The sequence below is a fragment of the Colletotrichum abscissum genome (assembly GCF_030869225.1).
Source record: "Colletotrichum abscissum strain IMI 504890 chromosome Unknown Scaffold_15.1, whole genome shotgun sequence".
Lineage (NCBI taxonomy): Eukaryota > Fungi > Ascomycota > Sordariomycetes > Glomerellales > Glomerellaceae > Colletotrichum > Colletotrichum abscissum.
The window spans coordinates 1,007,460-1,033,237 of NW_026850043.1; the positions used below are offsets into that span (position 1 = coordinate 1,007,460).

General features: G+C 50.9%; 13 protein-coding genes across 13 annotated transcripts; 7 read left to right on the forward strand and 6 right to left on the reverse strand.

Annotated features, from left to right (window-relative positions):
* Nucleotides 1–1,611: 1,611 nt before the first annotated feature.
* Nucleotides 1,612–5,360, forward strand: CABS01_07304 (calcium-translocating P-type ATPase; the record flags this gene model as incomplete). The annotated part of the gene is made up of 2 exons (XM_060540667.1): nt 1,612–4,221; nt 4,275–5,360. The coding sequence occupies 2 exons, from the start codon at nt 1,612–1,614 to the stop codon at nt 5,358–5,360; spliced, it is 3,696 nt and encodes a 1,231-aa protein (XP_060403552.1).
* Nucleotides 5,361–6,323: 963 nt separating this feature from the next.
* On the forward strand, nt 6,324–7,500 carry CABS01_07305 (fungal cellulose binding domain-containing protein; the record flags this gene model as incomplete). The annotated part of the gene is made up of 4 exons (XM_060540668.1): nt 6,324–6,404; nt 6,488–6,628; nt 6,688–7,374; nt 7,447–7,500. The coding sequence occupies 4 exons, from the start codon at nt 6,324–6,326 to the stop codon at nt 7,498–7,500; spliced, it is 963 nt and encodes a 320-aa protein (XP_060403553.1).
* A 300-nt stretch (nt 7,501–7,800) lies between these two features.
* Nucleotides 7,801–9,570, reverse strand: CABS01_07306 (uncharacterized protein; the record flags this gene model as incomplete). The annotated part of the gene is made up of 5 exons (XM_060540669.1): nt 7,801–8,186; nt 8,253–8,638; nt 8,698–8,904; nt 8,968–9,252; nt 9,314–9,570. The coding sequence occupies 5 exons, from the start codon at nt 9,568–9,570 to the stop codon at nt 7,801–7,803; spliced, it is 1,521 nt and encodes a 506-aa protein (XP_060403554.1).
* A 1,122-nt stretch (nt 9,571–10,692) lies between these two features.
* On the reverse strand, nt 10,693–11,647 carry CABS01_07307 (uncharacterized protein; the record flags this gene model as incomplete). The annotated part of the gene is made up of 2 exons (XM_060540670.1): nt 10,693–11,212; nt 11,301–11,647. The coding sequence occupies 2 exons, from the start codon at nt 11,645–11,647 to the stop codon at nt 10,693–10,695; spliced, it is 867 nt and encodes a 288-aa protein (XP_060403555.1).
* An 832-nt stretch (nt 11,648–12,479) lies between these two features.
* On the forward strand, nt 12,480–12,797 carry CABS01_07308 (POT family protein; the record flags this gene model as incomplete). The annotated part of the gene is made up of 1 exon (XM_060540671.1): nt 12,480–12,797. One exon carries the CDS (start codon nt 12,480–12,482, stop codon nt 12,795–12,797), a length of 318 nt encoding a protein of 105 aa, XP_060403556.1.
* Nucleotides 12,798–12,815: 18 nt separating this feature from the next.
* Nucleotides 12,816–12,977, forward strand: CABS01_07309 (H+/oligopeptide symporter; the record flags this gene model as incomplete). The annotated part of the gene is made up of 1 exon (XM_060540672.1): nt 12,816–12,977. The coding sequence occupies one exon, from the start codon at nt 12,816–12,818 to the stop codon at nt 12,975–12,977; it is 162 nt and encodes a 53-aa protein (XP_060403557.1).
* Nucleotides 12,978–13,119: 142 nt separating this feature from the next.
* Nucleotides 13,120–14,863, reverse strand: CABS01_07310 (uncharacterized protein; the record flags this gene model as incomplete). Its single annotated transcript, XM_060540673.1, has 2 exons — nt 13,120–14,111; nt 14,176–14,863. 2 exons carry the CDS (start codon nt 14,861–14,863, stop codon nt 13,120–13,122), a joined length of 1,680 nt encoding a protein of 559 aa, XP_060403558.1.
* A 1,147-nt stretch (nt 14,864–16,010) lies between these two features.
* On the reverse strand, nt 16,011–16,523 carry CABS01_07311 (uncharacterized protein; the record flags this gene model as incomplete). The annotated part of the gene is made up of 1 exon (XM_060540674.1): nt 16,011–16,523. The coding sequence occupies one exon, from the start codon at nt 16,521–16,523 to the stop codon at nt 16,011–16,013; it is 513 nt and encodes a 170-aa protein (XP_060403559.1).
* Nucleotides 16,524–17,061: 538 nt separating this feature from the next.
* CABS01_07312 (cytochrome P450) lies at nt 17,062–18,740 on the forward strand (the record flags this gene model as incomplete). Its single annotated transcript, XM_060540675.1, has 2 exons — nt 17,062–18,153; nt 18,219–18,740. The coding sequence occupies 2 exons, from the start codon at nt 17,062–17,064 to the stop codon at nt 18,738–18,740; spliced, it is 1,614 nt and encodes a 537-aa protein (XP_060403560.1).
* A 766-nt stretch (nt 18,741–19,506) lies between these two features.
* Nucleotides 19,507–20,739, forward strand: CABS01_07313 (uncharacterized protein; the record flags this gene model as incomplete). The annotated part of the gene is made up of 1 exon (XM_060540676.1): nt 19,507–20,739. The coding sequence occupies one exon, from the start codon at nt 19,507–19,509 to the stop codon at nt 20,737–20,739; it is 1,233 nt and encodes a 410-aa protein (XP_060403561.1).
* Nucleotides 20,740–21,038: 299 nt separating this feature from the next.
* CABS01_07314 (uncharacterized protein) lies at nt 21,039–22,581 on the reverse strand (the record flags this gene model as incomplete). Its single annotated transcript, XM_060540677.1, has 5 exons — nt 21,039–21,206; nt 21,275–21,522; nt 21,599–21,892; nt 21,950–22,047; nt 22,163–22,581. The coding sequence occupies 5 exons, from the start codon at nt 22,579–22,581 to the stop codon at nt 21,039–21,041; spliced, it is 1,227 nt and encodes a 408-aa protein (XP_060403562.1).
* Nucleotides 22,582–23,008: 427 nt separating this feature from the next.
* CABS01_07315 (uncharacterized protein) lies at nt 23,009–23,185 on the reverse strand (the record flags this gene model as incomplete). The annotated part of the gene is made up of 1 exon (XM_060540678.1): nt 23,009–23,185. One exon carries the CDS (start codon nt 23,183–23,185, stop codon nt 23,009–23,011), a length of 177 nt encoding a protein of 58 aa, XP_060403563.1.
* Nucleotides 23,186–24,302: 1,117 nt separating this feature from the next.
* Nucleotides 24,303–24,540, forward strand: CABS01_07316 (uncharacterized protein; the record flags this gene model as incomplete). The annotated part of the gene is made up of 2 exons (XM_060540679.1): nt 24,303–24,436; nt 24,504–24,540. 2 exons carry the CDS (start codon nt 24,303–24,305, stop codon nt 24,538–24,540), a joined length of 171 nt encoding a protein of 56 aa, XP_060403564.1.
* Between the last annotated feature and the right edge of the window lie 1,238 nt (nt 24,541–25,778).

Genomic DNA, 25,778 nt, shown 5'->3' on the forward strand with positions numbered 1-25,778 from the left:
GCTGCAATGTATTCGCAGCTTGAATGGCGATGTGATGATGTCGATATTCAAGATTGCGGCTATTATAAGGTACGTCGTGCTCCAGGTTTCATCGCCTAGTATGCATGCGGCCGAGCGCTAGTGACCACAATGTCCAGTCCGAGCGGACAACGCCAATTCATTGTCCGAGGCCGATTAGCTGCACAACATGAAGATATCGGTATGGCCAGAATGGTGTATTTCGAATGCTTAGCGAATCACAAGTTTGAAGTCAGAATGATGAAGGACCCAATTCATGCGCAAAAGACATTGAACAAGATTATGCGAGCTAGAAGGTCTCGCGAACGAAATATGTATGCTGATTCTAGTCCTCAAGCTTAGTGTCACTTTCTTTCTCTGCTAGATTGCGTGTGCTTGGAGCAGAAGATAAGCATCGTCAAGCTGCTCACGTGTATCAAAGCTATGCATACCTATGTCAAATGAAACCTAAGGTCAAAGTCGACAAGAAATAACATCTGCCCTTGGATTTTACTCGTCCTTTTTCTTCCTTCATTGACGAGATCGATTGAATTTGGCCTCAGCAGCCCAGTATTCCATGTTACTCAATCTCACTGAACCGAAACCTTATGGTGACTAGTTTCAGTGAGCTTATTTCAATGTTGCCTCTGTAAGCCACCATGAGCTCAGGCGAAATAGGAGCGAATCTCTAACTTCAAGAGGTAGGAAGCAGAGCGCTTCAGTCTACTTTACTCAAGCGACTTATACACAGTACCTCAAATTGACTCGATTGAATCAACACAAATATTGTACAGCACCCGAGAACAAAGCTACGAAACGAAACATCGTGCAAACAAAACCCTGAATGATGTCAATGGGGCAAAGCCAAGTCTCTCGCTAGACACGCCAAGGCGCTTATGAGCCGAACAGCCGCTGACATAACTGGGCCAAGTCAGCTTTTGAGGCCAGACGTTCCCTGCAACTATCCACATCTCCTTCGCATCCTCCGAAGAACACAGCCACGCCGACACCGAAAAGACGGCGTCAAAGTGCCCCGGATGACCACCGCGAACGGCCGAAGAGTCACCCAAGACCACACATCTCCGCTTCATTCACGCCCGAAGGCCATCTCAAGAGGCGAACATCCCCGGACTCACCGATGTCCACGTGCCGTTCGCCGTACGGTTGCAAACAAAATCCGATTCAGTTGCCTGGCGGGTCGACCCCCGAAGCCCGTTGATCTCCACATCCCCCACGACCCAAGGCCATAAGGCTTGTGCAACGAGTCCTAGTCCCAGACATCGTCCACCCACCCCGACCAGTCAACTTCCTCATAGCGTGCCGAGAAGCCTTGGATTTCTCTCGGCACGAATGTGAGATTCGCCAAGATGCAATGACGCGGCTCTCAGATCCGTGCCGTTGCCCCAAAGGTCGGCTCCAGATGACCATAACATATTACCAACTGTTGTTCCCCCCCTGCTGATCATGGAATTATGGACATTCTGGCGCTGCGTGTCTCTGTTTTTCTACTCGTCAATTCTTGCCATGTTTGAGACCTGACCTTGAACATCTGTCTGTCGTCACGCCCATCGCTGTCCAAACAAACCTTCCTCTGGCGACTGGAGACACAAGACGATGACTGACGAGATCACGGCCGCCGCGCCGCGTCAGCCAGATACAGGCCAGGCTCCATCACAAGACCCCTTCAGCAAGCAGTTCGCACAGCAGCTGGAGGACAACTCAAAAGAATTGGACCTCCGCGATGATACTGTCATTGAGAACAACAGATTCGCGTTCACGCCGACGCAACTCCACAAGCTGATCACAGCGCGCAACCTATCAGCACTGCGACGCTTTGGTGGTCTTCCCGGCCTCGCGGCTGGCTTGCGGACAGATCTCGCCGCCGGGCTCAGTGTAGACGAGACAAGCCTCGATGGCACAATATCGTTCGAAGAAGCTGTCACCGCAGGAGAGGCACACCGGGCTGCCGCAATCACGCCTCAACCTCCGACAACACAACACAAGCACGGTATCAAGTTGGACCTGGACCTGATTCAACATGAGGCCCAGGGCTATACAGACCGGAGACGTATATATGGCGAAAACAGGCTCCCGAAACGAAAGCAAAAATCGTTTCTGAGGCTTGCATGGATCGCGTTCAACGACAAGCTCATGTTCCTCCTCACGATCTCAGCTACGATCTCTCTGGCGCTTGGTATCTACGAAACGGTAGATGCATCCGATGACGAGCCGAACATCCAATGGGTCGATGGTGTCACCGTTGTTGTAGCTATTCTGGTAATTGTGTTCGCCAGTGCTGCTACGGACTGGCAAAAGAACGCCAGGTTCGCTAAGCTCAATGAGAGGAAGGAGCAGAGAGATGTCAAAGTCATACGGTCCGGGAAGACCCAGAACATCTCTGTATACGACGTGCAGGTTGGAGAAATCATGCACATTGAGACTGGAGATGTCGTTGCCGTCGATGGAGTACTTGTTCAGGGCTCCGGTATCCAGGTCGACGAGTCCTCCCTCTCGGGCGAGTCTGAACTCGTGCACAAGAACGTTCCCAGCGAGAGTGATATCCGCAACCGAAAAGCTCACAGATCTTCGGCCACTGACCCCTTCATCCTCAGCGGCACGACAGTCTCCGGTGGTGTCGGTGCGTACCTCGTGACATCGGTAGGAACCAACTCGACGTATGGCCGGACCTTGATGTCGTTGAGAGAGGACGTCGAGGAAACTCCTCTGCAGCAGAAGCTGGGAAAGTTGGCAAAGCAACTCATTACGTTTGGTGCGATTGCCGGTATCATCTTCTTCCTCATCCTGTTCATCCGCTTCCTCGTTGGGCTCCCAACCATGAGAGGAACTGCCTCTGAAAAGGCCGAGACCTTCTTCAAACTCTTGATCCTAGCCGTCACTGTCGTCGTGATCACCGTGCCCGAAGGTCTAGCCCTCGCCGTCACCCTTGCTCTCGCTTTTGCCACGACCAGAATGCTCAAGGACAAGAACCTCGTCCGCCTCATCCGTTCCTGTGAGATCATGGGTAATGCCACATGCATCTGCTCAGATAAGACCGGAACATTGACACAGAACAGCATGACGGTCGTCGCTGGCAGAATCGGACTCCATGAAAGTTTCGGTGACGCGCCAAGAGAAATCAGCAAGGACGATGCGAAGAAAGACCTGAGCACCGATGATGCCTCGGACCAGGAACACCCCAAAGCCTTGCTGGAATCCTTGAGCGGCGATGTGAGAGCGCTGATGAAGAATAGCATCGCGCTGAACACCACGTCATTCGAGAGCGATAATCCGAACGATGCTGGCTTCGTGGGGACGAGCACCGAGACTGCTCTGCTCAGGTTCAGCCGCGAGTTCTTTGCCATGGGGCCACTTAGCGAGGAGAGGGCAAACAACGAGATTGTTGACATGTTCCCTTTTGACGCGTCGCGGAAGTGGATGGCGGTCATGTCAAAGCTGTCCGGTGGGAAATACCGACTTCTTGTCAAAGGGGCGGCCGAGGTCGTCTTTGACCAGTGTGCCAACGTCCTCAAGGAACCGAAGACCGGCCTCTCCGTACAGCGTGTCACGATCGAGATACGAGATGACCTGCGATCGACGATCCGCGAGTACGCCAAGCAGATGCTCCGACCTATTGTCATCGCCTACAAAGACGTTGACGCACCATTTGAAAACCCAGATGACCCCGACTCCATCAAATTCGAGAAGCACTTTGCCGACATGACGTTTATCGGCGTTTTTGGAATTCGTGATCCCCTTAGACCCGAGGTCCTCGACTCCGTGCGTCAGTGCCAGGAGGCCGGGGTGTTTGTGCGAATGGTCACCGGAGACAACTTTCTGACGGCAAAGGCTATCGCATCAGAGTGCGGCATCTATTCAGCCGGCGGCTTGGCTATGGATGGGCCGACGTTCCGGAAGCTGACCCCCGCCCAGCTGGATCTGGTTATTCCGCGGCTCCAGGTGTTGGCGAGATCTAGCCCGGAAGATAAGCTCCTCCTCGTATCCCATCTGAAAAAAATGGGCGAGACGGTTGCTGTGACTGGCGATGGCACCAATGACGCGTTAGCTCTCAAGGCGGCGGATGTAGGCTTTGCTATGGGCATCCAAGGAACCGAGGTTGCTAAAGAAGCTGCGTCTATTATTCTGCTCGACGATAACTTTGCCTCGATTGTGAAGGCGTTGGTATGGGGTCGCACGGTGAATACAGCTGTGAAGAAGTTCCTTCAAGTAAGTGAGATCTGGGTCTTGAGTCAAAGCAAGGTACACTAACAGACTATCAGTTCCAATTCACAATTAACATCACTGCTGGCACTCTGACTGTTGTCTCCGAGTTGGCAGGAGACTCCATTTTCACCGTCGTTCAACTGCTCTTCATCAACCTCATCATGGATATCTTCGCCTCGCTCGGTCTGGCCACCGATTACCCCTCACCAGACTTCCTCAAACGCAGGCCGGAGCCACGTACAGCACCCATTGTCAATATTACAATGTGGAAGATGATCCTAGGCCAGGCAATCTACCAGCTTGCAGTCATGTTCACCCTCCACTACGCAGGAGACCAACTCTTCCACCCCACCACAACCGCGGAGCGCGAGGCACTGCAGACTATGATCTTCAACATCTACGTCTGGATGCAGTTCTTCAATCAGCACAACTGCCGTCGTGTCGATAACAAGCTCAATATCTGGTATCAAGGCGTCCTTCGAAACCCATGGTTCATCGGCGTGCAATGCGCCACCTTGGCCGGGCAAATGATCATCATATGGAAGGGTGGTCAGGCATTCGACACCCGCCCCCTTAATGGTGCGCAATGGGGTTGGTCGATGCTGTTCGGTGTTCTTGTAATCCCCCTGGGCGCTTTGATACGCCAAGTCCCTGACGAGTTAGTCTACGGCTTCTTCCAAGCCGTCAAGCGAGGCTTCCTCGGCACGGTACACGTCCTTTCCAAGGTTCTCCCAACGAAGTGGCGGAAGAAGGCTGAAGAGGAAGTCGAGGACATGGGGGCGGCGCAGAGCTGGGTACTACAGACGGGCGCGGCGCTGTTGCGGCCGATGAACTATGAATGGGGCAGCTCGACCCCACCGCCAGGCTCCAAGCTTGCGGGAAGGGTGTCGAGTATACCTGCTGCACAGAGAGAGGCTCTGATTCGTGCTGCAAAGGCGGGCACTGGAGACAATGAGATTGATGTGCCTGCGCTCATCGATGCGGCGCGTTGCGCCAAGGTGGAGTTGTCTTATGGCCTAGAGGTCCATCCAGATACTTTGGTGGAGGACCCGATCTTACTGACTTCTATTGGGGTTGATGGGAAGAAGTGCCCGCCGAGCCAGGATCCGGAGATCTTGCGGTACCTACAGCGCCCATCATGAAAGCCTGCGCTCCTTGGCTTTTGTGATTAATCATGTATTCATTGTAGAACATTCACATTGTTTCAGCCACTTCGCTCACGCGTTGACGGCTCAGAGGTCAGAAGTCCAGTACTGTTTTGTTTTCCCGGTGGGTGGCACATTGATATCATACCGACGCATGTATGCTCGTTCACGAAGTTATGTCAGATACCTAAAGCATGTTCGCTCAAATACCTTCAATGCTATGTGAAGTCTTCTGGTCGTCACATCTGGCTCGGGTGCTCCTCAACGCAACCGACTGCATCCTAGTAGTTGAAGATTACATCAGGTGAGATAGCCTTATTAGCATTTGAGAGACAAACAGCCTGATGGTTGGGTTCCGAAAGAGCCGATCGCATCCTGCGTCGCATTGCGGCGATCACGGAAGGTATCAGGCCGGCGGGTTCTGCCGGTCAACCGGCTATACAGGCTCTGAAGTGCAACGATGTACTAGTTAAGACTTGAGTGCTACACCAATCTGGCAGGGCTTTGTGACTGGCCAATACTTTCGTGTGCCAGTATTGGATCCATGGGGCTATAGACATCGACTTTTGGCTCAATGGACATGCCGAGACGGCCTAGCCAGGGCGAGTAACCCACGTGGTGCACGAGTCATATAAGGAAGGGCCGGACTAATATCAATTATTCTCAATGAGTGCCAGAAGCCATTTTTGGGAGTCCTTTTGCATGAAGATGACAATGCTTCATGTTGGAAAGTTGGAGGAATGGGAATAGCACATACTGACGCCCGCCTCCCGCCTTGTATGCTGCATGCGTTCTATAAATAAGTAAGGGTTTATCAAGCAGGCAGGTTGGTATAGAAGTGGTTTCTGCCTGCAAAGATTTTTCATAACCTGATAGTCATTTGATCTCTTCGCAATCGAAATACACTTATTGACCTCGAAGTCATCCGCGTCATCGTCTTTTCCATTCATCAAAGTAGCCATGAAGTGGAACACCTTCGCCGTGGTCGTAGCAATCGCGGCCAGAAAAAGTGCCGCTCATGCCACTTTCCAACAACTCTGGGTTGATGGAGTTGATATGATACGTCTCTACTTGCCTTAACAAGGGAAATGATACTTTGACTGACCTTCTCTCACGGCTCGCAGTGTGCAAGATTGCCCCAAAGCAACTCGCCCGTTACCAATGTCGCCGGCAACGAAGTCAGATGCAACGTCGGCGGAACAAGCGGCGTAAACGCTAAATGCCCTGTCAAGGCCGGTGGAACGGTCACCATTGAGATGCATCAGGTAAAGCTAGTGCCCCTCTACGGCCCAGATAGATCGTCACTGACACAGGACCCAAACAGCAAAACGGCGACAGAAGCTGCAAGAATGAAGCCATCGGCGGCGCGCACTACGGCCCGGTCATAGTCTACCTCAGCAAAGTCGACAACGCCGCCACAGCCGACGGTTCTGCTGGCTGGTTCAAGATCTTACAAGACGGCTGGTCCGCCAAATCCGGCTCCGGCTCCGGCGATGACGATAATTGGGGCACCAAAGATCTCAACACCTGCTGCGGCAAGATGGATATCCCCATCAGCAAAGATATCGCCGACGGAGACTACCTTCTCCGGGCGGAAGTCATTGCTCTCCATGCTGCCGGGCCTTCAGGCGGAGCGCAGCTCTATATGACGTGCTTCCAGCTTTCGGTCTCGGGCGGTACGGGGACGGCGAAACCCGCGACAGTCAGCTTCCCCGGTGCGTACAAGGCGAGCGATCCCGGAATTGCTGTCAACATCCATGCAAAGCTGTCTGGATATACGGTCCCCGGTCCTGCTGTCGCTTCGATCGGGACTACGAAGACGGCAGGTTCTGGATGTAGTGGTTGCGCATCTACGTGCGATGCTGCCAAAGGACCTGTCGGCACGGCGCTCCCTGTCTCACCTGTCGGTGGAGGAGGTACGTCTCCTGGCACTGGAAACCCGCCGTCGTGTACTGTTCAGAAGTATGCGCAGTGTGGTGGTCAGGGTTGGACGGGATGCACCACCTGTGCCGTAAGTTACCACCTTCTCGTGTTCGAGTCCCATTTCCCGGCCTTTAAGCTAACGACTATCTACTCCCTACAGTCAGGTTCAACTTGCCAGGGTGTCTCGGCGCCATACTACTATCAGTGTGCTTAGTTGCCTGGTCCAAGAGTTTGAATGGTGACTCGGAACCTCCAAGGCGGGATCCTCTCTTGGATGCACTTTAGTTGTTGTATGTCTAAAGGAACTCCGAAAGCCATTAGTTCTGTTCGTTCTGTATTCAGAAAAGACGTCAAAGTTTTTTTTTAGATTCTCAATTGACTTGAAACTCTGGTTGGTGGTAACTAAGCTAATAGATCTATGTTTATATACTCAGCAAACTGGCATGACAGGCAATGAGACACCCAATTCCACACCTAGATAATCGATCGCGCTTTCACGATATCCCAGCCCTACCTAATTCCTTCTTTTTACAATGCGAGCGACTACCCCCTCCTGTCGTGCAAAGAAGGTGTTCCTTGTATGCCAAGTGGTCTTGTTCTGGTCGTAGAACTCGAACCTATAGTTCCACACAAGGTGAGGAGTGAGCTTGTGTAATTCGATGAGAGCAATGTTCTTGCCCAGGCAAGTGCGGGTGCCACCACCAAAGGCCATCATATACTTGTCCATGTAGTTGGCACGGGAAGTGTCCAACCATCGATCGGGGTTGAAGCTCTCCGCGTCCTGACCAAACACTTTCTTGTCGAAGTGCAGCACAGCGGCATTTATGCCAACAGTGTAGCCGCCAGGAATGAACTGTCCGCTGATTGTCATTCCTTGTGGAGGCACAGTACGTGGTAGAGCTGAGATAATAGTTAGATTTCACACTATCACTTTTAAGATAGCAGTCTAGAGAGAGCTCAACTTACAGAGCTGTGCTCCGGGGTGGATGCGCAAGGCCTCTTTGATGCACGCGCACAGGTAAGGAAGCTGGGATGCATCTTTGTATACAGGAGGCATACTCAGCCGACTCTCGCTGACGGCCTGGTCGATTTCAGCCTCGAGGCGGCGATAGATGTCAGGGTTGTGCATGAGGTGGTAGAAAAGGGATCGAAAGGCGATCGCGGTGGTATCACTGCCGGCAAAAAGCGCGCCGTACGATTCCTGCTCGACGTCGCCCCATCGGTAGTCGTACTTTTCGCCATTCTTTTCGTAGATGGCGAAAACCTGCTGGGCCATATCGGTCCTTGGGGCCTCGAGGCGTGACTCGTACGCGTCCTTCATAAGCCGCGCGGAGGATTCGCCAATGTTCTTCCTGTTCCGCCAAGTGTCAGTCTCCCACAGTCGTGTGACGGGCGAGAGGAGATCTCGTACACTCCCTTCGCAATTTCCTTTCCGGCGGACGTGAGCATGGTTCCGATGCCGATGAAAGGTCGGAGAGCTGGCGGCGCAACGCCCATGAGACAGACAAAGGGAATCATCTTATCGAGAGATTTGATCCAATCATTCTGATCCTTGCCTTCGTCAAGGAAGCCGAATGCCCTGCCATAAAAGAGCTCACCGATGATATCGAAAGTGTACCTGAAGTTGTTAAACCTATATTCGACGCGTGGATTATGGGAACAAGGCAAATTGCAAACTAACCAATGCAGCCACTCCCCGATGTCACAGGGCTTGCCTGTGTCCGCGAATTTTGCCAACCGCTCAGTCAAAAGATCGCCACAAGCATCAATGTACTGTTCCGACTTGGCTACATTGCTCATTGAGTAGACACTACTGGTAATCTTGCGTCTCTGGCCATGCTTCTTGTCGTTCTTGCATGAGAACACGTCTCCGTGAGGGCTGAACCCGGTGGTGTTATAGGGTCTGTAGAACTCGGCCTTATCCAAAGCGTTAGAAAAGCGATAGATATCTGCAAATGCCTCAGGGCTGTATTCTGTTTAGTTGCCGTGCTCTCAATCAGTGGGTTTTGTAAAAGCTGGAGGCGTACTCGGAGCATGATACTTCATCCGGCGCAATGCGAATCAAAGGACCGAATTTCTCGTGTAGGGCCCTCTCATCCTTTTCTACATCCTCTGACCAAATTTTGCGTATGTACCATAGTCGAGAGACTGTCGCCAAGAATGGACCGGGAATGGTGCTCAATGGGTGTAGAGTGCGTGCGTAAATAACCCAGCCGATCCAGTAGAGGATTGGAAGGGCGGCTAGAACACCCAACTTGCTGGAAGTGATGAGATCCGTGAACATGATGAAAAGCTATCTGTTACTTTTCGTCTCTATGGACTATCTGGTTCGAGAAGACATAATTGACGAACATATATAGCGTGGACGGGAAGTAGGAATTCGCTTCACGGAGTGATGTCGCTAATGGAAGTCCGTCATGCTGAATAACGCCCCGCGCAACGGGCCCATGACACGGTGCATGGTTTATTAATGCGATGATTTGATTGCTCGGAGACCCATCCGCGGACTGATTTTACCCCGTTGCAAGTGTCATCGAGCAATAGCTCCGGAATGGACAAAATAAAATGTGCGCCGGCCGGCTGGTTTGTAGGTTCGGCACGCCAATCCGGCCCGAGACCGATATCTGGACCCACTAAGTGCACCAAGTGACGCCGTGTGGTCAGTCGCTCTTTACTGTCACGAGACGGCCATTTGATAGCTGTTTCTTTCGAGTTTTGTTCTTTTTCTATAGACGATAGGCTGTTCTTAAAGCCGGAGTGACGAGATGCAATCTCTGAAGCTATGAATGTGCTGAAAAAGCTAAGATTGAAACACAAATTCGTACCACAAGTTGACTGCAACCATGTAAATCACAAGTCAGACGAATTGGCCGGTCTTGGAGCTATTAATCTATGTTAGGCGGCTGATGCAATAAGAATGACACGATAAAACTAGACGACGCGTCTTTACCAATGCAGACCAAGATCCGCATACCACGCGAAGAAGCTCGTGGAGTCTCAGCCGGTAGTCCGGCATGTCAGGTCGAGGCAAATATCTGCTGAATAATAGGCGTCCAGCTCAGATAATTTGAGCGTGGCACCCCTGATATAATTTAATAAAGTTATGGGGTAGGTAAGCTCGGCTTACAACCCTCTATACTACAAAACCTTCCGGAGCTCTATGGTAAGGGCTACGGTCCTCCTGCCACAGCAGTCAATATGATAATAAAAACCTCTTTGAATTCGGCATAGTGATAGGCAAATTATAGGTTTGGGGGGGCTTGGGAAAGGTAGAGCCGTTCAGTACGCGGAGAGAAAGTCTCATAATCTTAAGTGATACTAAAAATTTAGTTGTAGACCTTGATCTTTCGCCATGATATGCTCTTCAGTTCGGGTCCAGTAGTTTATACTATCATCTAAAATGTAGCTATTGTGATTCGTGGAAAAGGTACGCCCTGATTTCGAAACTTTCTCTGTCTGAGCAGTCTACCGTCGTTGGGTCAACAAACGCCGAGTGCGGGTTCCGTCTGGCAACGCCAACCTCAGAATCGTAACTCTTGAACAACGTGACAATATCAGGCGTCTGGCCGTATCTAAAATAGAAACGATGGTTCGGACTGGCAGTGACGTTGAAGGTAGAGCCCTTGCGAGAAGGAAAGACGACCTCTGTGTGAACAAGGTCTTCGTCCGCCACGGAACGAGCATCGGCGACTGCAAAAGGGTCCTTGTAGACAGGTTTCAGTGGTCTCCAAGCGTGAATTACTTGAAAGCGACCTTTCAATAACTCTTCTGCCTGAGGACCTAGGTCATGACGTGCGCCAGCAACGGCATCCTCGGGTGTCAGGTCACTATGAACCAGCTGGACCGGACCTTGTGCGGCTTTTCCGCGCTCTGATGATGGCTTCCGGTGGATGGGATTGAAGAGAAAAACGTGTTTTGCGCCAGTTCTGGGTAATCGATTAGCCTGCATTTAGTGGAAAAGGAACGTCGGCTACCTACACATCCTTCAGCATCTATTTCATTTCCGGGAAATACTCCTGCTCCACGACCAAGGGATCATCGAAGTTGGCGACCTTGGTTTTGTGAAGATGGAATTTGAAACCATGGTTGTCGAGGGAGTATTTGTGTTCATCGCCAGTAATGTCATGGACCGTCACTGGAACTTGCTCAGTCCAACGACTATAGTCGTGTGTCTCAGGTCTGAAGGGATATATAGTTGGTGGCTCTTGTCCCTTGGAAAGCGGTTTGAAATAGTTGAAAGTGGTTTGTACATGATGTTTTCCAGAAGACGTGGGGGACACGGGAAAAGAAGAGTAACGGGACTTGATTGTGAGTCTCGTCGCCGATATGATCGGGCGCACAAAAGTAGATGCAACACGCATTTTGAGACTAGGTAGAGAAAGAATAGCGTCAACCGATCCGTGACGAACAGAAAGTATTGGGAACAATCGAACTTGTAGATCTTAAGTATTCAAAGACATGGCTCAATAAACGAAGATTTAAACTTCCTCAACTGGGCTATTGGGAATGTCGCATCGGCGAGAATTACCTCGTCTCCAGATAAAAGCTAAGTTCGATTTTACACTCAATCTTGTACGCTAATCGGACGCATTCGCGGCCCTTGACGGCATCGTCCGCCCCTAGTCCGCCGTTCAACCCGCCTCAGCTCTCGTATTTGCGGCCGACAATCCACAAACGTTGTGATGCTGAATAAGTCGAAGTTGCTCGGCAAAGTATGCTCTCCGCTGACTCAGCGGCTTATTGCAGGCTACGGCTTCGTGACCAAAGACACCATTTTAAGGAAATAGTGGCCAATTCCCATCCTCTTTGCTCGCTTGTCTTTACGCTTTCTCCCTTAGTGTGGAATATCAATGGCTAATTCAAGACGACTCTTGTTTTTGAACATAGCTTTGGTCCGTATGTTCACCCAACGTTTTACGATTATTAAATGATTGAACACAGCGCGAAAGATCATTTAAACAAGTAGACAAGACTCTGATATCTAATTTGTTCAATTGAGTATTTGCGCTAATCGCATTCTGTATCTGTATTCTTTTCTTAGACAGTGAGTGAATGATTTCATGGTTTCCGTTAACAACACTGCATCTACTAGAAAAATCCCTTAGTAATTGTGTGTCCTATGTTCCGTAAGACCGTATCGACCTCGATCCAGTCACCCGAATCTTCGTAGGCTTTCTTTTCGCCTCCATATCCATGGTCTACGCCAGTGTCCTGCAGCATTACGTTGACAACTCCCCGCCCAAAAGCATTCACGTCTGGATACAGGCTCCCGATTACATACTCGTGGCGTTCTCCGAAGCGTTCATCATCGTCACCGGACTGGAGCTAGCCTTCACCCCAGGCCCAAAAGAAGTAAGCTTACCGGTATCCCCTGGACTCAGGGGTCTCGATAAGACTACATTGCTGACAACGTCATTTAACTTCAGTCTTCGTTCGGTTGTGTCCGCCCTATTTTGGTTGACCATTGGCATCGCCGCCGCCATTTGCATTGCGCTTGCGCCTGTTTCGTAAGATCCTTACCTCGTTTGGATGTATGGTTCGCTGGGCATTGTTGGTTTTGTGTCAGGATGCGCCCTTTACTTTTGCTTTTATCCTGGGCGCGATAGAAAAATGATGGATCAAGGGGTCATTACCGATGGCACAGAACCTGGAGTGAATCGAGTTGAAACACCTTTGCAAGATGGGCCGTAGGCACATTGAGATTGCTTTTGTTCAGATGTAATATTTACTATATGAAAATAGAGATATCGCTAAACCAGAACACCCGAGCCATGCAATGAACGACTGTTGCCCAAAAATGGGATATCATTAAATTTTGTATTGTATTGTACCGTCATCCAAAACTCGGGATGCGGACCGTACCGGACGCTTCCACCGTGACCTCGCTGTTAGTATCACTGGCTCTTTTCTTGAACAAAGGCAAAGGTAGATATTGAATGGTCTCGGTTGTGACACTCGGCGTATTGGCTGGTGGATGGTAAGAAAGGAGTGTGGGCGAGAAGACACCGCTGCTAGCTGTGCTCGCAACGCTTGTTTCGGAAATTGAGCTCTCCGTAGTGCTGGCGAAGCTCTTTCGATGGTTCATCTCTGGATCGGGCTCGACCTGTTGATGGCCTCGGATCCAGTGAAGCCAATCTAGGACGGGAGTATATAGACCCTCCGGCAGCGTGCTCTCGGGGCTGTGAGAAGAAATGTTGGTACGCGACTTTGCTGACTTTGATGACTTTTGAGATCCGGGGGCACGTATGATGGTCCTCCGGGCAACGTCCTTGCGGCCGTGCCATAACATCGATGACACGGTACTTCGAGAAGCCCGAGAGAGAGTGCGAGTAGGCGTCTTGGGTGTGCGAAATCCGGAGAAGACACTAGGTGTAGAGTTGCCGCTGCGAGACGAACGAGTTGGCCATCTGAAGATCCGGATAGGCGATGGCTCTGGGATTGGAGGCGGCGGAGGGAAGCCAAATGTCCCTGTGCCTGCTAGAGATTGAACATATTGTTGCGCTTGCGCGTATGAGAAGGGAGATGCTGCATATGGGTTTGTTCTCAGTGTGTCCTGCATTTGAGGCGACATCGGCGGTTGGGAAGGAGGTTGATAGCCGGGTTCGGGATGTTGAATGGTAAATTCGTCTTCGTTGGAGACCGTACGGTTATCAGTCATTTCAGTGAAGCTTTGGTCGACTTGATCGTGGAAAGGCGAGGCCGGACCGTACTCGTTGCTAGGACTCTCGAGGGCGACGGCTTCATGAAGATGGCGGGCTGCTTTCCTTCTGCGACGATAGCACCAGAATATCAAAAGGGACAGTCCCATGAGTACCACGATGCCCACTGCATATCAGTCAGTATCAAAGAAAGGCTACACATATGAGCAAAGCGGCAGGGATTCACTTACGCACGACTCCAGTGGCGACCAAAGGCCCTTGGCTGCTTGATGATGATGTATTCTCGTAATTCGGCGAAGGCGTTTGTGTAGCATTGGTCACGCCAGATCTTGTACTTGATGCGCCCCCCGCTCCAACCCCGATCACGCTTGTTCCTGTTGCCTCTGGTGTAACCGTTTGGGATAACACTGGTGATGAAGCTGCATTCTCAGCGGCTAGTGGGACAGTCGTAGCAGCTGCAGCAGGCGTTGACGAAGCAGCAGCTGCAGCGCTTGAAGATGAACTTGAAGCTGCTGGAGGATTCGCTGCTGCGACTGTTGTTGACGATGCCTGAGCTACCTGCTGTGATGTCGTCGCTGCCGCTGCTGGTGCCTGAGCGACTGGTGTTGTAGCAGCTTGCTGCTGATCCTGCTTCGTCGTTGCTGCCGGCGATGCAGCTGGTTGTTGTGCAGCCGGTGTTGTCGCAGCTACAGGAGCGGCGGCAGCTGTTGTTACAGCCGGCGCAGCGGCAGCTTGTGTCGTTGCTGCTGCCGCTGGTGTACCCTCTGCCTGAACATTCCCCTGAGTTGTCGTCGCCGGCGACGACAATACTTGGCTGACGATGGCGCCGGGTGTGCCGAGGATATCTCCAATTAGGCCCCGGTTGAAAAGTTTCCCCGCGATGCTGTGCCACCTCCCGTGGATTCCTTGATCAACCATGGTGCATTATTATTCAGGTCCTGCTGTTCTGTTGTGTAGGTGTTTGCTAGTGTGTTATAAGGTCGTATGTTGATATGCAATTGCTTCTTCAAGCGACAGTCCGCAAACGCCCGCTTGAAGTCTCAAATGCTCCTGTCATGCAGCTGTGTAAGAAAAGCCAGAATAGAAAAAGAAGCACCTCAAACGAAGGTAGGCCCCGATCACGAACGAATGACTGGAGTGAGAGAGAGGTAAAACACAACAAGTAGGTTCAGAAGCCTCTCAGCCCGCAGGCGATTGCGCGAGTGAGGGTATAAGAGACAGCCACCCCTCGACCCGTAGGCCGTAGGGGAAGAGAGAGGTTCGAGGTCAATGCGGATATGAGGATTGCACTAGCTGTGATGAGGAGGTCCGAGCCTTGTCGTTCACTCGCCTCCTCTAGACTGAAAAGGGCACAGCTCCAAGAATTCCCAAGGTCAAAGCTACGGACTCTTACCCCATCACCCAGGAACGCTCCCGCCAGTTTCTTTCCTGCGGCTGGCGGGTAGGCGGCCTCGAAAGCTAGCGCAATCGGCTGCGAGACGCGGCGGCCTCTTATGATACAGCTAGCGGTTACATCGGAAGAGTGGCGTCTGTTGTTTGCTGAGGACCAGAGGCGCTAATTGACGCCAACTGTCCATGCGGCTTTGGTGCCTATTCCCTTACGGGTTCGACAAAAGGTCTTCATTTGATAAGTCTGGTGGAATTTCCACCTCCTTCAGACGTCTTGAGTCGGAAAAAGAGTTGAAAGGGGTATCGTTAAATGATGTCTTGGAATCCAGAGACACGATCGACGCGTCTTGACCACCGTGTGGTGGTGCGTCCCGACGTTGAAGAAGCTTGAAAGAGATTTGATATGCTTATGGTTGTTTCTGTCTCAGCTAAACCTTAAGCATACAAGATCCCGCTGCAGGGAGCAAAAAACATCCGTTATCTTGCATTTCACATGTGCATGCATACGTCTTCCTGACTCCCCTCCCCTGGACGCACGGATGATGCGACGCGGGCATGGGAGTGTTCATCCCATCCGTGTCCGCACATCATCCCGTCTTCTCGCTCTTGGTGCTGACCACTCCAGGGTCTTAGCTTCTCTCGAGAAGTCCGAGGGTTCGGTTGCGACCCCTGTTAGTTATCGCGGTGACACAACATTTACTCTGACCTGACAGTACACCTGACAGACTGTCAAGGGCGTTAGGCGTGGCGTGCGGTGGGTTGCGAAGCGGAGCATATTCTGTCCGGAGAACCCTTCATGTGTCGATCGAGTGGCGCCTGTCTGCGGTCTCTTTCTATGGGGCAGCCAACGTCTTAGTCTCAGAAGGGACTGTTTTGCGAATACATGGAGTCGCGAGATGGAATCAGTTTGACCGTACGGAGTATTTACGCGACAAACCCCGCCGCGGTCCACTCGAGACTGCTTCCTGAGCAATCCGACCTTTCTCGTGGCTTTCTGTCTTTGGTGAGGTGGATTTGGGAAAGCCGAATGTCGATGCCGATGCCGGTGCCAACAGCTCTGGCATTTGTTCCCGTGCCTTGGTATGTTCGTTTCATGGTATGTCTGCTGATCTTGATATGTGAATTGACGCGTATCTAGTCGTGTCTGAACTGTGGCTATCGCCAGTGCATCTAATGCGATGGTTTGCATAGATACCAACTCTCAAACCCGCTTCCAATGCAATTAAGATCGCTGGTGGCAACTAAAAGTCTTGCCGATTGATCAGAGCTAGACGATATCTGATTAAACATGTCCATATGAACGATAAGATACGAAGGGCTCTGTAAAAAAGCAGTCCTTTCGTTGAAGAATGTCTTCGACATCAGCAACGAATGAAATGCGGGAGCTTCTCGCTGTAAGGTCGAACTGGCAATAATCTGACTTCCTACCTCGTACTTAGCACTATGTTTTATGCGGTAGATCATGTCCAATCTGTCTCCAATACTGCTTGAGACTTGATTTTCCAGCAATAAAATGATGAACCCATGCCGGGCAGCATAAGCAGAGCGTCGCACGCATATGCGTGTCGTTACTCATCCTCACATCTACGAGCCAATAAGATTGCTCTCATTTGTGAGAGGACATAATGATTGCGGCGGTCAGGTCAAGAACAGTTGGCTATATAACAGTGTGTGATTTCTAGATGGCGGTGAAGCAGGCTTACTCTGTGTTATCCCTGAATTTCAAAATGGCGATCTCGATACTTGCACTGAGCGTTGTAGGCGCACTTGTGGCGTTCTTCCTCATACGTCCTCGCCTCCAGGCCTCCAAGTCCAACATCAACTTTCCTCCAGGACCTCCTACCATACCATTCCTCGGTAACCTCCATCAAATACCGTTGACGAAACCATTCATTCAGTTCGCAGCATGGAGCCGCACGTACGGATCGCACGGCCTCGTCGGCCTGTCACTCGGACCCAGCAACAAAGCCGTCGTCCTCAACACCTGGCAATCCGTGCGCGATCTCCTCGATCAACGCGGGGCCCTCTACTCGTCCCGGCCGTACGTGCCTATCGTGGAGTACGTGCTACCCCCGCCCGGTGACATCCATCTCGTCTTTTTGCGGTATGGTCCCAAGTGGAGGAAGGAGAGGAAGACAATTACGGACTTCTTGAAAGACGACAAAGTTGATAAGCTCTTGCTGTTGCAAGACGCTGAATCATCACAAATGATGCATGAGCTGCTGTGTGATCCTGCTCATTACCACGACCATATCTTGCGGTACTTTGGCGCCATCATCATGTCAAGCGTCTTTGGCACCCGCGGAAAGGATTTCAGCGATGAGGGTAAGATTAAGAAGTTCTTCGAATGCCAAGCGGAGTGGGCAGGAATGCTGGATCAGGGGGCCGTTCCCCCTTTCGATGTGCTGCCATTTCTGAAATATGTCCCGGATTTCCTGACGCCTTGGCGAGGTTGGAAACTTAGAGCTGCAGACCTCAAATTGAAACAGAACGGATTGTATCACGACTTATTCGGGGAAGCCAAAGCACGGATCAGCCAGGGGAAGGCCGAAGACAGCTTCGTAGCAGGGCTTTTGCGTGATAACGCAAAAGAAGGCTACAGCGACCTCGATCTCGAGTACATCGCCGGCTTTTTGATGGAAGGAGGCTCGGACACGACCGCCGGTGCTTTTGAAACATTTATTTTGGCAATGGCTGCGTATCCTGATATCCAGAAAAGAGCTCAAGCAGAAGTGGATGCGGTATTTGGCGAGAGTGGCATACGTGCTGAACGTCTGACTGCAGAAATTTTGCCTTACATCAAGGCTTGTTTCCTTGAGGTCAGTCTCTCTTTCGATTTGTTTTCGTTAAACATGAGCGGACAATGGTCTAACTTGCTCTGAAGACTCTCAGATGGCGGCCAGGGTTCCCCATGGCTATCCCTCACGCAACAACTCGCGACGATGTTTACAAAGGCTACAACATCCCCGCTGAAACTACAATTCTCATGAACATATGGGCAATCAACCATGATTCAGACGAGTACGAGGACCCAGACACTTTCGAACCCGAGCGATTCATGAAGAATCCACTGGGTGTCAAAAACTGCAATCGGGAATCCAAGGCGGCGACCGAAGATCAATCCCGTCGGCCTACTTACAGCTTCGGGGCCGGAAGAAGGATCTGCGCCGGTCAGCGCATGGCTGAGAACAGCATGCTGATGACCATGTCCAAGCTACTTTGGTGCTTTGATGTCGTGGCGGGGGATACGATGCCGGATACTTCGATGCAGACTGCTTTTAAAGATGCGATCCTGACTGGGCCAAAGGCTTTTGATGTCAGCTTTCAAGTGCGTGGCGAGGATCGGCAGAAGCATCTTGTCCAGGAATGGACAAAGGCAGACGCATGGCTGAAGAGGTTTGAGTGACTAGACTGTAGTATTCTAACGGGTTGATGTTGTTGTTTGATGTTATGCCGGAAGAAAGTCGCCAGGGTTGCCATTAACTTTCAATGGCGTCGAATTCCGCCGAAGGCAGTGGACCTTGATGGAGCATGGAATTTTCGATTGAAACAAAGTCTAATTCCGGTATGCAAATCAAAGAGGCTAGACTCGCTCTAGATTGTGGGCATCGAAAGATTTCCTAGGGCCCTAGGGACGTCTTTTTCTTCTTGAGAGGATAATATACGATTTCTGCTGCTTTCATCCCAAAGATCAAGGGCGGCCGCGGAGGAGTTCTTTTTCTTTTCTTGTCCGATGGACATTAGCATCGCTTTAGGTTGGGGATCCAAAGGCCATGTCTCATTATACTTTGCGGAGGTGTGGAGGCCCAGACCAACACCACGCCGACTATCGCCGGTTCCGGCATTCCACACATGGCTTGTGGCCCGACCATGCTTCTCGCCGCATTTCCCATTAGAATTCCATTCAGATCTGGCTATTTCCCATGGAACCGGATGCCACGTTTTCGTTCGTCTCGGCGCCACGAGTCTCTTAGACATTCAGCTGAGCCTCAGCTACGGCATAGCTGGTGGGCGTATTCTAGATGCGACATATTTCAAGGTTTCCGCGACAGATTACTGCACTTGAAGGTTTGCAGATCGAATCTCGTTAAATACCGGCCAGGACCACATAGCATCAGCATCTCTCCATCTCTCCATCAAGCTCATCATCCCTATCATCTTCATCATAAAAAATGCACTTCTCTACCTTTCTAGCCATCTCGGCTCTGTTGGAGTTGGCCGCGGCGGCAACATGCCCCGCGTCAGGACCCCCAGTATACCCCAGGGCCACGGAGAATAATACCGCCTTTATCCCCTTCATCAACAAGTTTCCTGACATCAACACCACGCCCTCACTTACATTTACGGTCATGACCAAAGACTTGGAGACGCTTAAAATGAAGGCGGTGACCATCAAGTCTGCCGGCATGGACACCGGCTCCACCGGCGTCATGATCGGTGCCGGCGTTCTCGGTTTCGACGCGAAAACACAGTTCGACAAATCCAAGCCCGGAAACGAATATCTGTCTTCCAGCGGTAGACTGTGGCAAGGCTACTGGGTCGATGCAAACCTCACTTTCCCCGCAATGGTGGATGAACGCACGATTGGCGAAGATGTCGTTGCCTCCGTTCCTATCCTGATCGTCACCGAAGCCAGTATCTGCCGCGCATGGAAGACCCAGGGCTCCTGCACGGAAGCGCAGAAGTCCAACATCACAATGTACCCCAAGGATATCCACTACATGGGTGTTGGCTTCGGTAGATGGAGCAGCGAGCAGCCCGATGCCCTGCCTGACAAGGTGTCTCTGATCAACATCGCGTCTATCGGCGGTCGACCTGTGAAGAGTACGATTCACCAGGGCTACGTTCTGGGCAAAGATGGCGTCGAGGTTGGTCTCACGAGCGAGAACACCGAAGGATTCTGCAAGACGCAGCTCGACGTCCGATCCGGATCCAACTCCACCATCGACTGGAACATGGTGAACATGGCCATCAAAGTTAACGACTCGCCCTACGACCATGGCCCAGCTCTTTTCGACACTGGTATTCCCCAGGCGTTCCTTCGGGTTAACAAAGACGTCAGATCGCACTTCAAGAATGTCACATCCAAGGCTATCAAGACACACCCTCAGGTTGCTGCCAAGGGAACCGTTGTGGTGGTTCACATTCCCAACGAGAAGAACCCCATTGCGACTTACAACGTCACTGCCCAGGGTGCGGGTAAGCCCAATCCAGCAACAATGCAGCCCTTGGGATTCGTTCTAGAGGATCCACCCGTGGCACCCAACGTGCCTTTCATCAACACTGGCAGGATGTTCTATAATGGCTTCGACGCCCTCTTCGATTCCGCTTGTGGCTGGTTTGGATTGGCGGAGCTCGAAGAGACTAGCGCAAAGAGGGTCAAGAGGGCTACTTGCCCGTCCTAAAATTGAGGAAGATGCGTCTTGTATTTTAGTCTGTTAGAGCAATGTCTGAGCTAGGTTTTCAATAGAAAGTAGTAATACATTTCACTGAAGATTTATCCAAGTTGCAATTCCTTCTAAGAATGAAGTTGGGCAGAGCTTTTCATGCCGTCCAAGCGGAAGCCCCAGATCTGCCTCAGTGAACGGGGTAGTACGCTTGGCCAATTGTTGACTAGTCACGCCGTGGCCACGATCATCCACGCACGGGGACGATATTCGTGAAACTAGACTCTTCAACCAATCAGGGCCTCGAAAGCCGATTATCAACGTCCTTCGTTCTCATCGGACTCCGTCCGAGGGACCCTAGGACTATCTTTCAGCAATTCCAAGCCTTCTGGAAAATCCCTGATCCTTCCGTCATCATCCCACAGAGCAGCGAGGACCTGGCGCTGCCCCTTCCACGGCTTGCGGGAGTGCATCACGGCGTAGTTCTGTGGGGAGCGCCTCTCGTGTCAGCCACATCGTGCTAGCGTCACAAATCCCACAGGCAAATACTCACATCAAGAAGCACCAGATCTCCCTTCTGCCACTCGACATCTACGGCACCCTCTTCCGCAAGTTTCAGCAGCAGGTCCAAGTCCTCAACATCGATGGGCGTATCGTCGCCATATGTCGGAGGAGGATGATACGACCCGTCATCGCCGCGGAAGGGAGGTCTTGTCGCACCATGATGGCGACTACGGCCCCAGGCGGAGGTGACATTACCGAAGAATACAGTTGCCCCTGTAGGATCATGGATGCGAACGGCTTCGCCATTGTGTCAGTCTGTGGCCCAGTGAGGCATTTGGTCTAGAACTGGCAGAAGGATTCCTTCATAACTTACCAGGGACAATATGCGTCACGCTCAAGCTACCGTCGTCGTGCCACTCGAATCGGTTGCTGTGGCGTCGAACTTCAGCCTCTATCTTGCGTCGGGCCGCGGCTTCGTCATCTTCGTCTCTGACCTCCTGACCGTAAGCGCCACGAACGCTCGTCCCGGTGTTGGAGACGAGTGGCTTGGTTGTGTAGCGATAGACGTATTTTACACCCTTGTTCAGAAGGTTCGAGAGGAACTGAGGCTTGAGACGTGACAACTTATGAGCAATGTAGATAGCTGAGGTGATGGGTGTAGCGCCGCCTGCTTTGTGGTTAGTGCCGAGGCTCGTAACTAGCTATGCTATGCTTCAGAGCATACCGGATTCTGGAATTTGGAGTGCACTGAAAGTCAGCCACGATGGGTTGATTGTGGACCAACCATATTCGCTATGGGGCCAAATTGGCAGTTCTGGTGGACTACTTCACGTCAGTCCACCTTACTTCATGGAATTCGAATGAGAAGACATCGCTTTGCTCTCGGGTATTTGAGTAGAGATCGACGCTGGGAGTCGTTTGCATCTTTACTACTTACCCCTCGTTTGCTGTCTTGACATTAGGAGCCAGAATGGTCCGCAGTGGCGGACGTCCAACCTCTACATGAGGACGGAAGCCAAATGCGTGCGCGACCTTGCTATAGTCGTGAGGTGTTTCTATCGGGAGGCCACGAATAAGAATCGCTCCCCCATGTTGTTTGATCAGACTGCTCAGGTTCCCAGATTGGGCGAAATTATTGATCGCATGAATGCTTTCGGAGAGATTGAGGGTCTTGCTTGCTTTAAGCCCGAGGGGAAAGCTTGCCGACCACGGCAGCCCAAAGTCGGCGGTGTCCTGCTGACTCGGAACATCAAAAGCCTCAAAAGGTAGCGAAGGCGACGCGTTGTGAACTTGAGATCCTTGTTCAGTGCCCCTAACAGTGGTTTTGGGGGTTTGGTCTACTGCAATTGCGGCCATGGTAGGTGGTCGACTCGAGTCAATGTCGGGGTCTCTAAGAAGGATGAAAGTTGGAAACCAGAGGAATGATGATGGCTCTGGCACGTCGCATACTCCTCTGCGAAAGCGAGTTATCAAAGCGCTGCTCTCGAGCCTCGATGGTCTTGTAGGAATCTTCGATTCTTAGATCTGAGTGGAGGCTGGTCCCGCATGGCGTGATGAGAGCTTCCCGGCGTCAAGACGTTGACGCGGAGCCGATAACGGTGGGCAATCCCCAACAGCACAAACAGTTTTCCGATTTCGGATAACCGCATTCCCATTAAGCCAGCTATCAGGGCTGTGAAGGCGTCCAATAATGATACAACTTGAAGTTTTCCTGCTGAAAAGACATTGCTGCTTTTACCTTTCCTTTGCCGTATTATCAGGGAAGAAAACAAGAACCTCAAGATTACTTGAGATTGGAGTCTGCACATCCACAACTTCTCCGACCATAAGAGATCAAAGATACGCATGTATAGCACTGAAACAGTGCATAAAGCCCTCTGAAATTGGTCTTTGCAAAGAATTTGCTCGGAAATACTGAGCGGGAACAACGGTGTTCAACTACGCCATCGCTTATCGGCATGTCGTGATCAATCAGGTATGCCTAAGCTCCCCAACTAGAGATTTGGGATGTGTGGGGCTTTGTCTAGTAACGAAATGGGGACAATTCTTTAACACAATATGATTCTACCTAATTACTACAGCAATACAGATTAGGCTTTGGCCTAGCTCATAGAAATGTCGTACGTTGAGCCATAGTTCAATCTATTAGAACACTACCTTAGCCCTGTAAAGTTTGTGCAGACGTTCCTACATGGCTTGAACTCGGTAAACAGTCAAAATGCATGGCGTCGTCAATGTGATTCAAGTATGAGAAGAGTTTCTAGAGATATCGGCCATATGAATGACGAGACATTTCGAAAGACGCCTGTTGCAGAGACTGAGAGTCAAGAAGGAAGTAAGACTCGCCTATTCTCCCAGCCTCTATAACAACAGAATTTAACTCATCTCTCCTTCTCCGGGCATCAGGTGTACGTTTCCTCGATGAAACAAAAGTGAGAGCAGAAAACTATGTATTTTCATCCATGGAAACCTCGGATAAGCCATTAGTAACCTGCACAGCTTCCTCTGCAGCCTCGCCGTAATTAGAAGCTCACCATAGACTACACGTAGCTCATGACACGTAGGGATAATAATCATAGTCATAGAGAATGAGAATAGGCCACCTCTCATGACACCGAAAACCTGAGTCGGGCCTTACGGGAGTTGAGTACGCCCGCTCAAATGAACGACTCAGGTCATAAGCTCCGTTTCGCTTTCCGGTGCGAGCTCATGAACCCCGACATTGATGGGGCTGTGAAATCTATTACAGTTCGCAAGTCATGGTCTGCCAGGAAGTCTCATCATACCAAAACTCCTACCAACTAACTCATACGCCCAAAATAAAGTTAAAGTAGGAATAATAGACTGCTTACTTTAGATTAATTCAACGTTAAAAGCCCCATTTACATTCCACTCTGACGTTCGATGACCCGCACGCGTACGGAGGTGGGGAGATATGACTTTACACAATTTGGCCTGATTGATGGTATAAAAGCCACTAGATGCCCACCTTCCAGAATATATGTGATCCCGTTCTTCCCTACTCAAGCAACCGAGATCTGTCTACTACTCCTCACAATCCATTAAACTCGCCCAACATGCGCTTCAACGTCATCTCCGTCGCCGTGACCGCCCTGGCCTTCTTCTCGCAACAAGCCTTAGCACAAGAGGCTTGCCAGAGCACGGCAGACTGCATCCAAAACTGCGGTGGCTTTGCGGACAAGTTGTGCCGGTGAGTTGTCCACTCGATGCTCTTGGCATTGCATTGGCAACATGAGCTTACCAATCTCCTCCTCAAGTCTCCCTGGCAATATCTGCGAGTGTGTTCCGTACTAGACGTCAGGATATTCCTACGGAAAATCAAATTTCAGATAGCATAACCCTGAGATTTTGATGCCAGAATCGAGGAACTATAGAATGTTACGTATCAGTGTCTCGTGCATTTGACGCATTAAGAAAGCTTCTGAGGAGGCGTGTACATCAAGCGATGACATTACATCAATCTGATTCTATCATTCAATAACCATCTGCGACATTTCAATATGTTATAGTTCTCAAAGAATATTGAGAGCAATTGGAAAATACGATGAGAGTGTTAAGTATTCTTTGTAAACTCCCTGTGGGCTGCTGAATCACTTGTGAAGTTTTCTGCGAGCCCAGTCTAACGAGTCTCTCGCTGTATTGCATCTCAGAACAGACAGAATAAGATAATGGTAATCTTTGCGCAAGCCTAGAGTGATTAAGATGTCAGATTTGCTGCCGAAGGTTCTCCACGTAAGACAGTTATGCGTGTTGTCCTAGGTGCCTTCATGAATGTCACGATGCCCTTAATCCATCACATACGACCATACCCATTGGAAAATTCGGGATCCCGTCCGCTCTCCCATAGACAAGCCAATGAGGGCCGGATTAGTAGTTGGGTCGGTGACGACCAGCGAATACCTGGTGTTGTATGTTTTTGATTTTTCTTGAATTTTGGTCGATATTTGTGGCTCCGCGGAAGGTGGACCTGTGGGTCTTTCTACTTTCAAGCCTATGCAGACTCCAAAGACGTTAGAATGGGGGCTGGAGTACTCCGTATGGATAGGCGCCTTTTGATCTTCTCGTTGAGAATTTGAAAGCCTCAGTCCATGGCTGTGATAGGTATTGTGCGTCCTTGAACGTAGTGAGGCTGGCGTTGCGGCTTGCCAAAGTTTCTAGAAATTTGCACAAACATAACACCTAGATGGGGCAGCTGACTGAGAACTTTGAAGGTCTGAGAGTGAAAGGGAAACCCCTTATGCTTGAAATGAGAAGAAAACACAAGCAAGCTCCAAAAGCATACTCTTTACATCTCCCCCAGGTGTAGCGAATCGTTACTGAACGTATTCGCCGTGGAAGGCTGGCTAACGGAAAGTGACTATGGTGACTATTAGTATGAACGTCGGCAGTAAGTATCATACCGCATTCTTATCTTTTTCATACCCCAGAGGGCATGCTATTGAGAATGTTTGTGGTCTCGGTGATAGCTATGGGTCGACACCTGAGTACGAGCGTCTGCCTTCTCATCCCGTCTGTCGAAGACCCATGCCCCC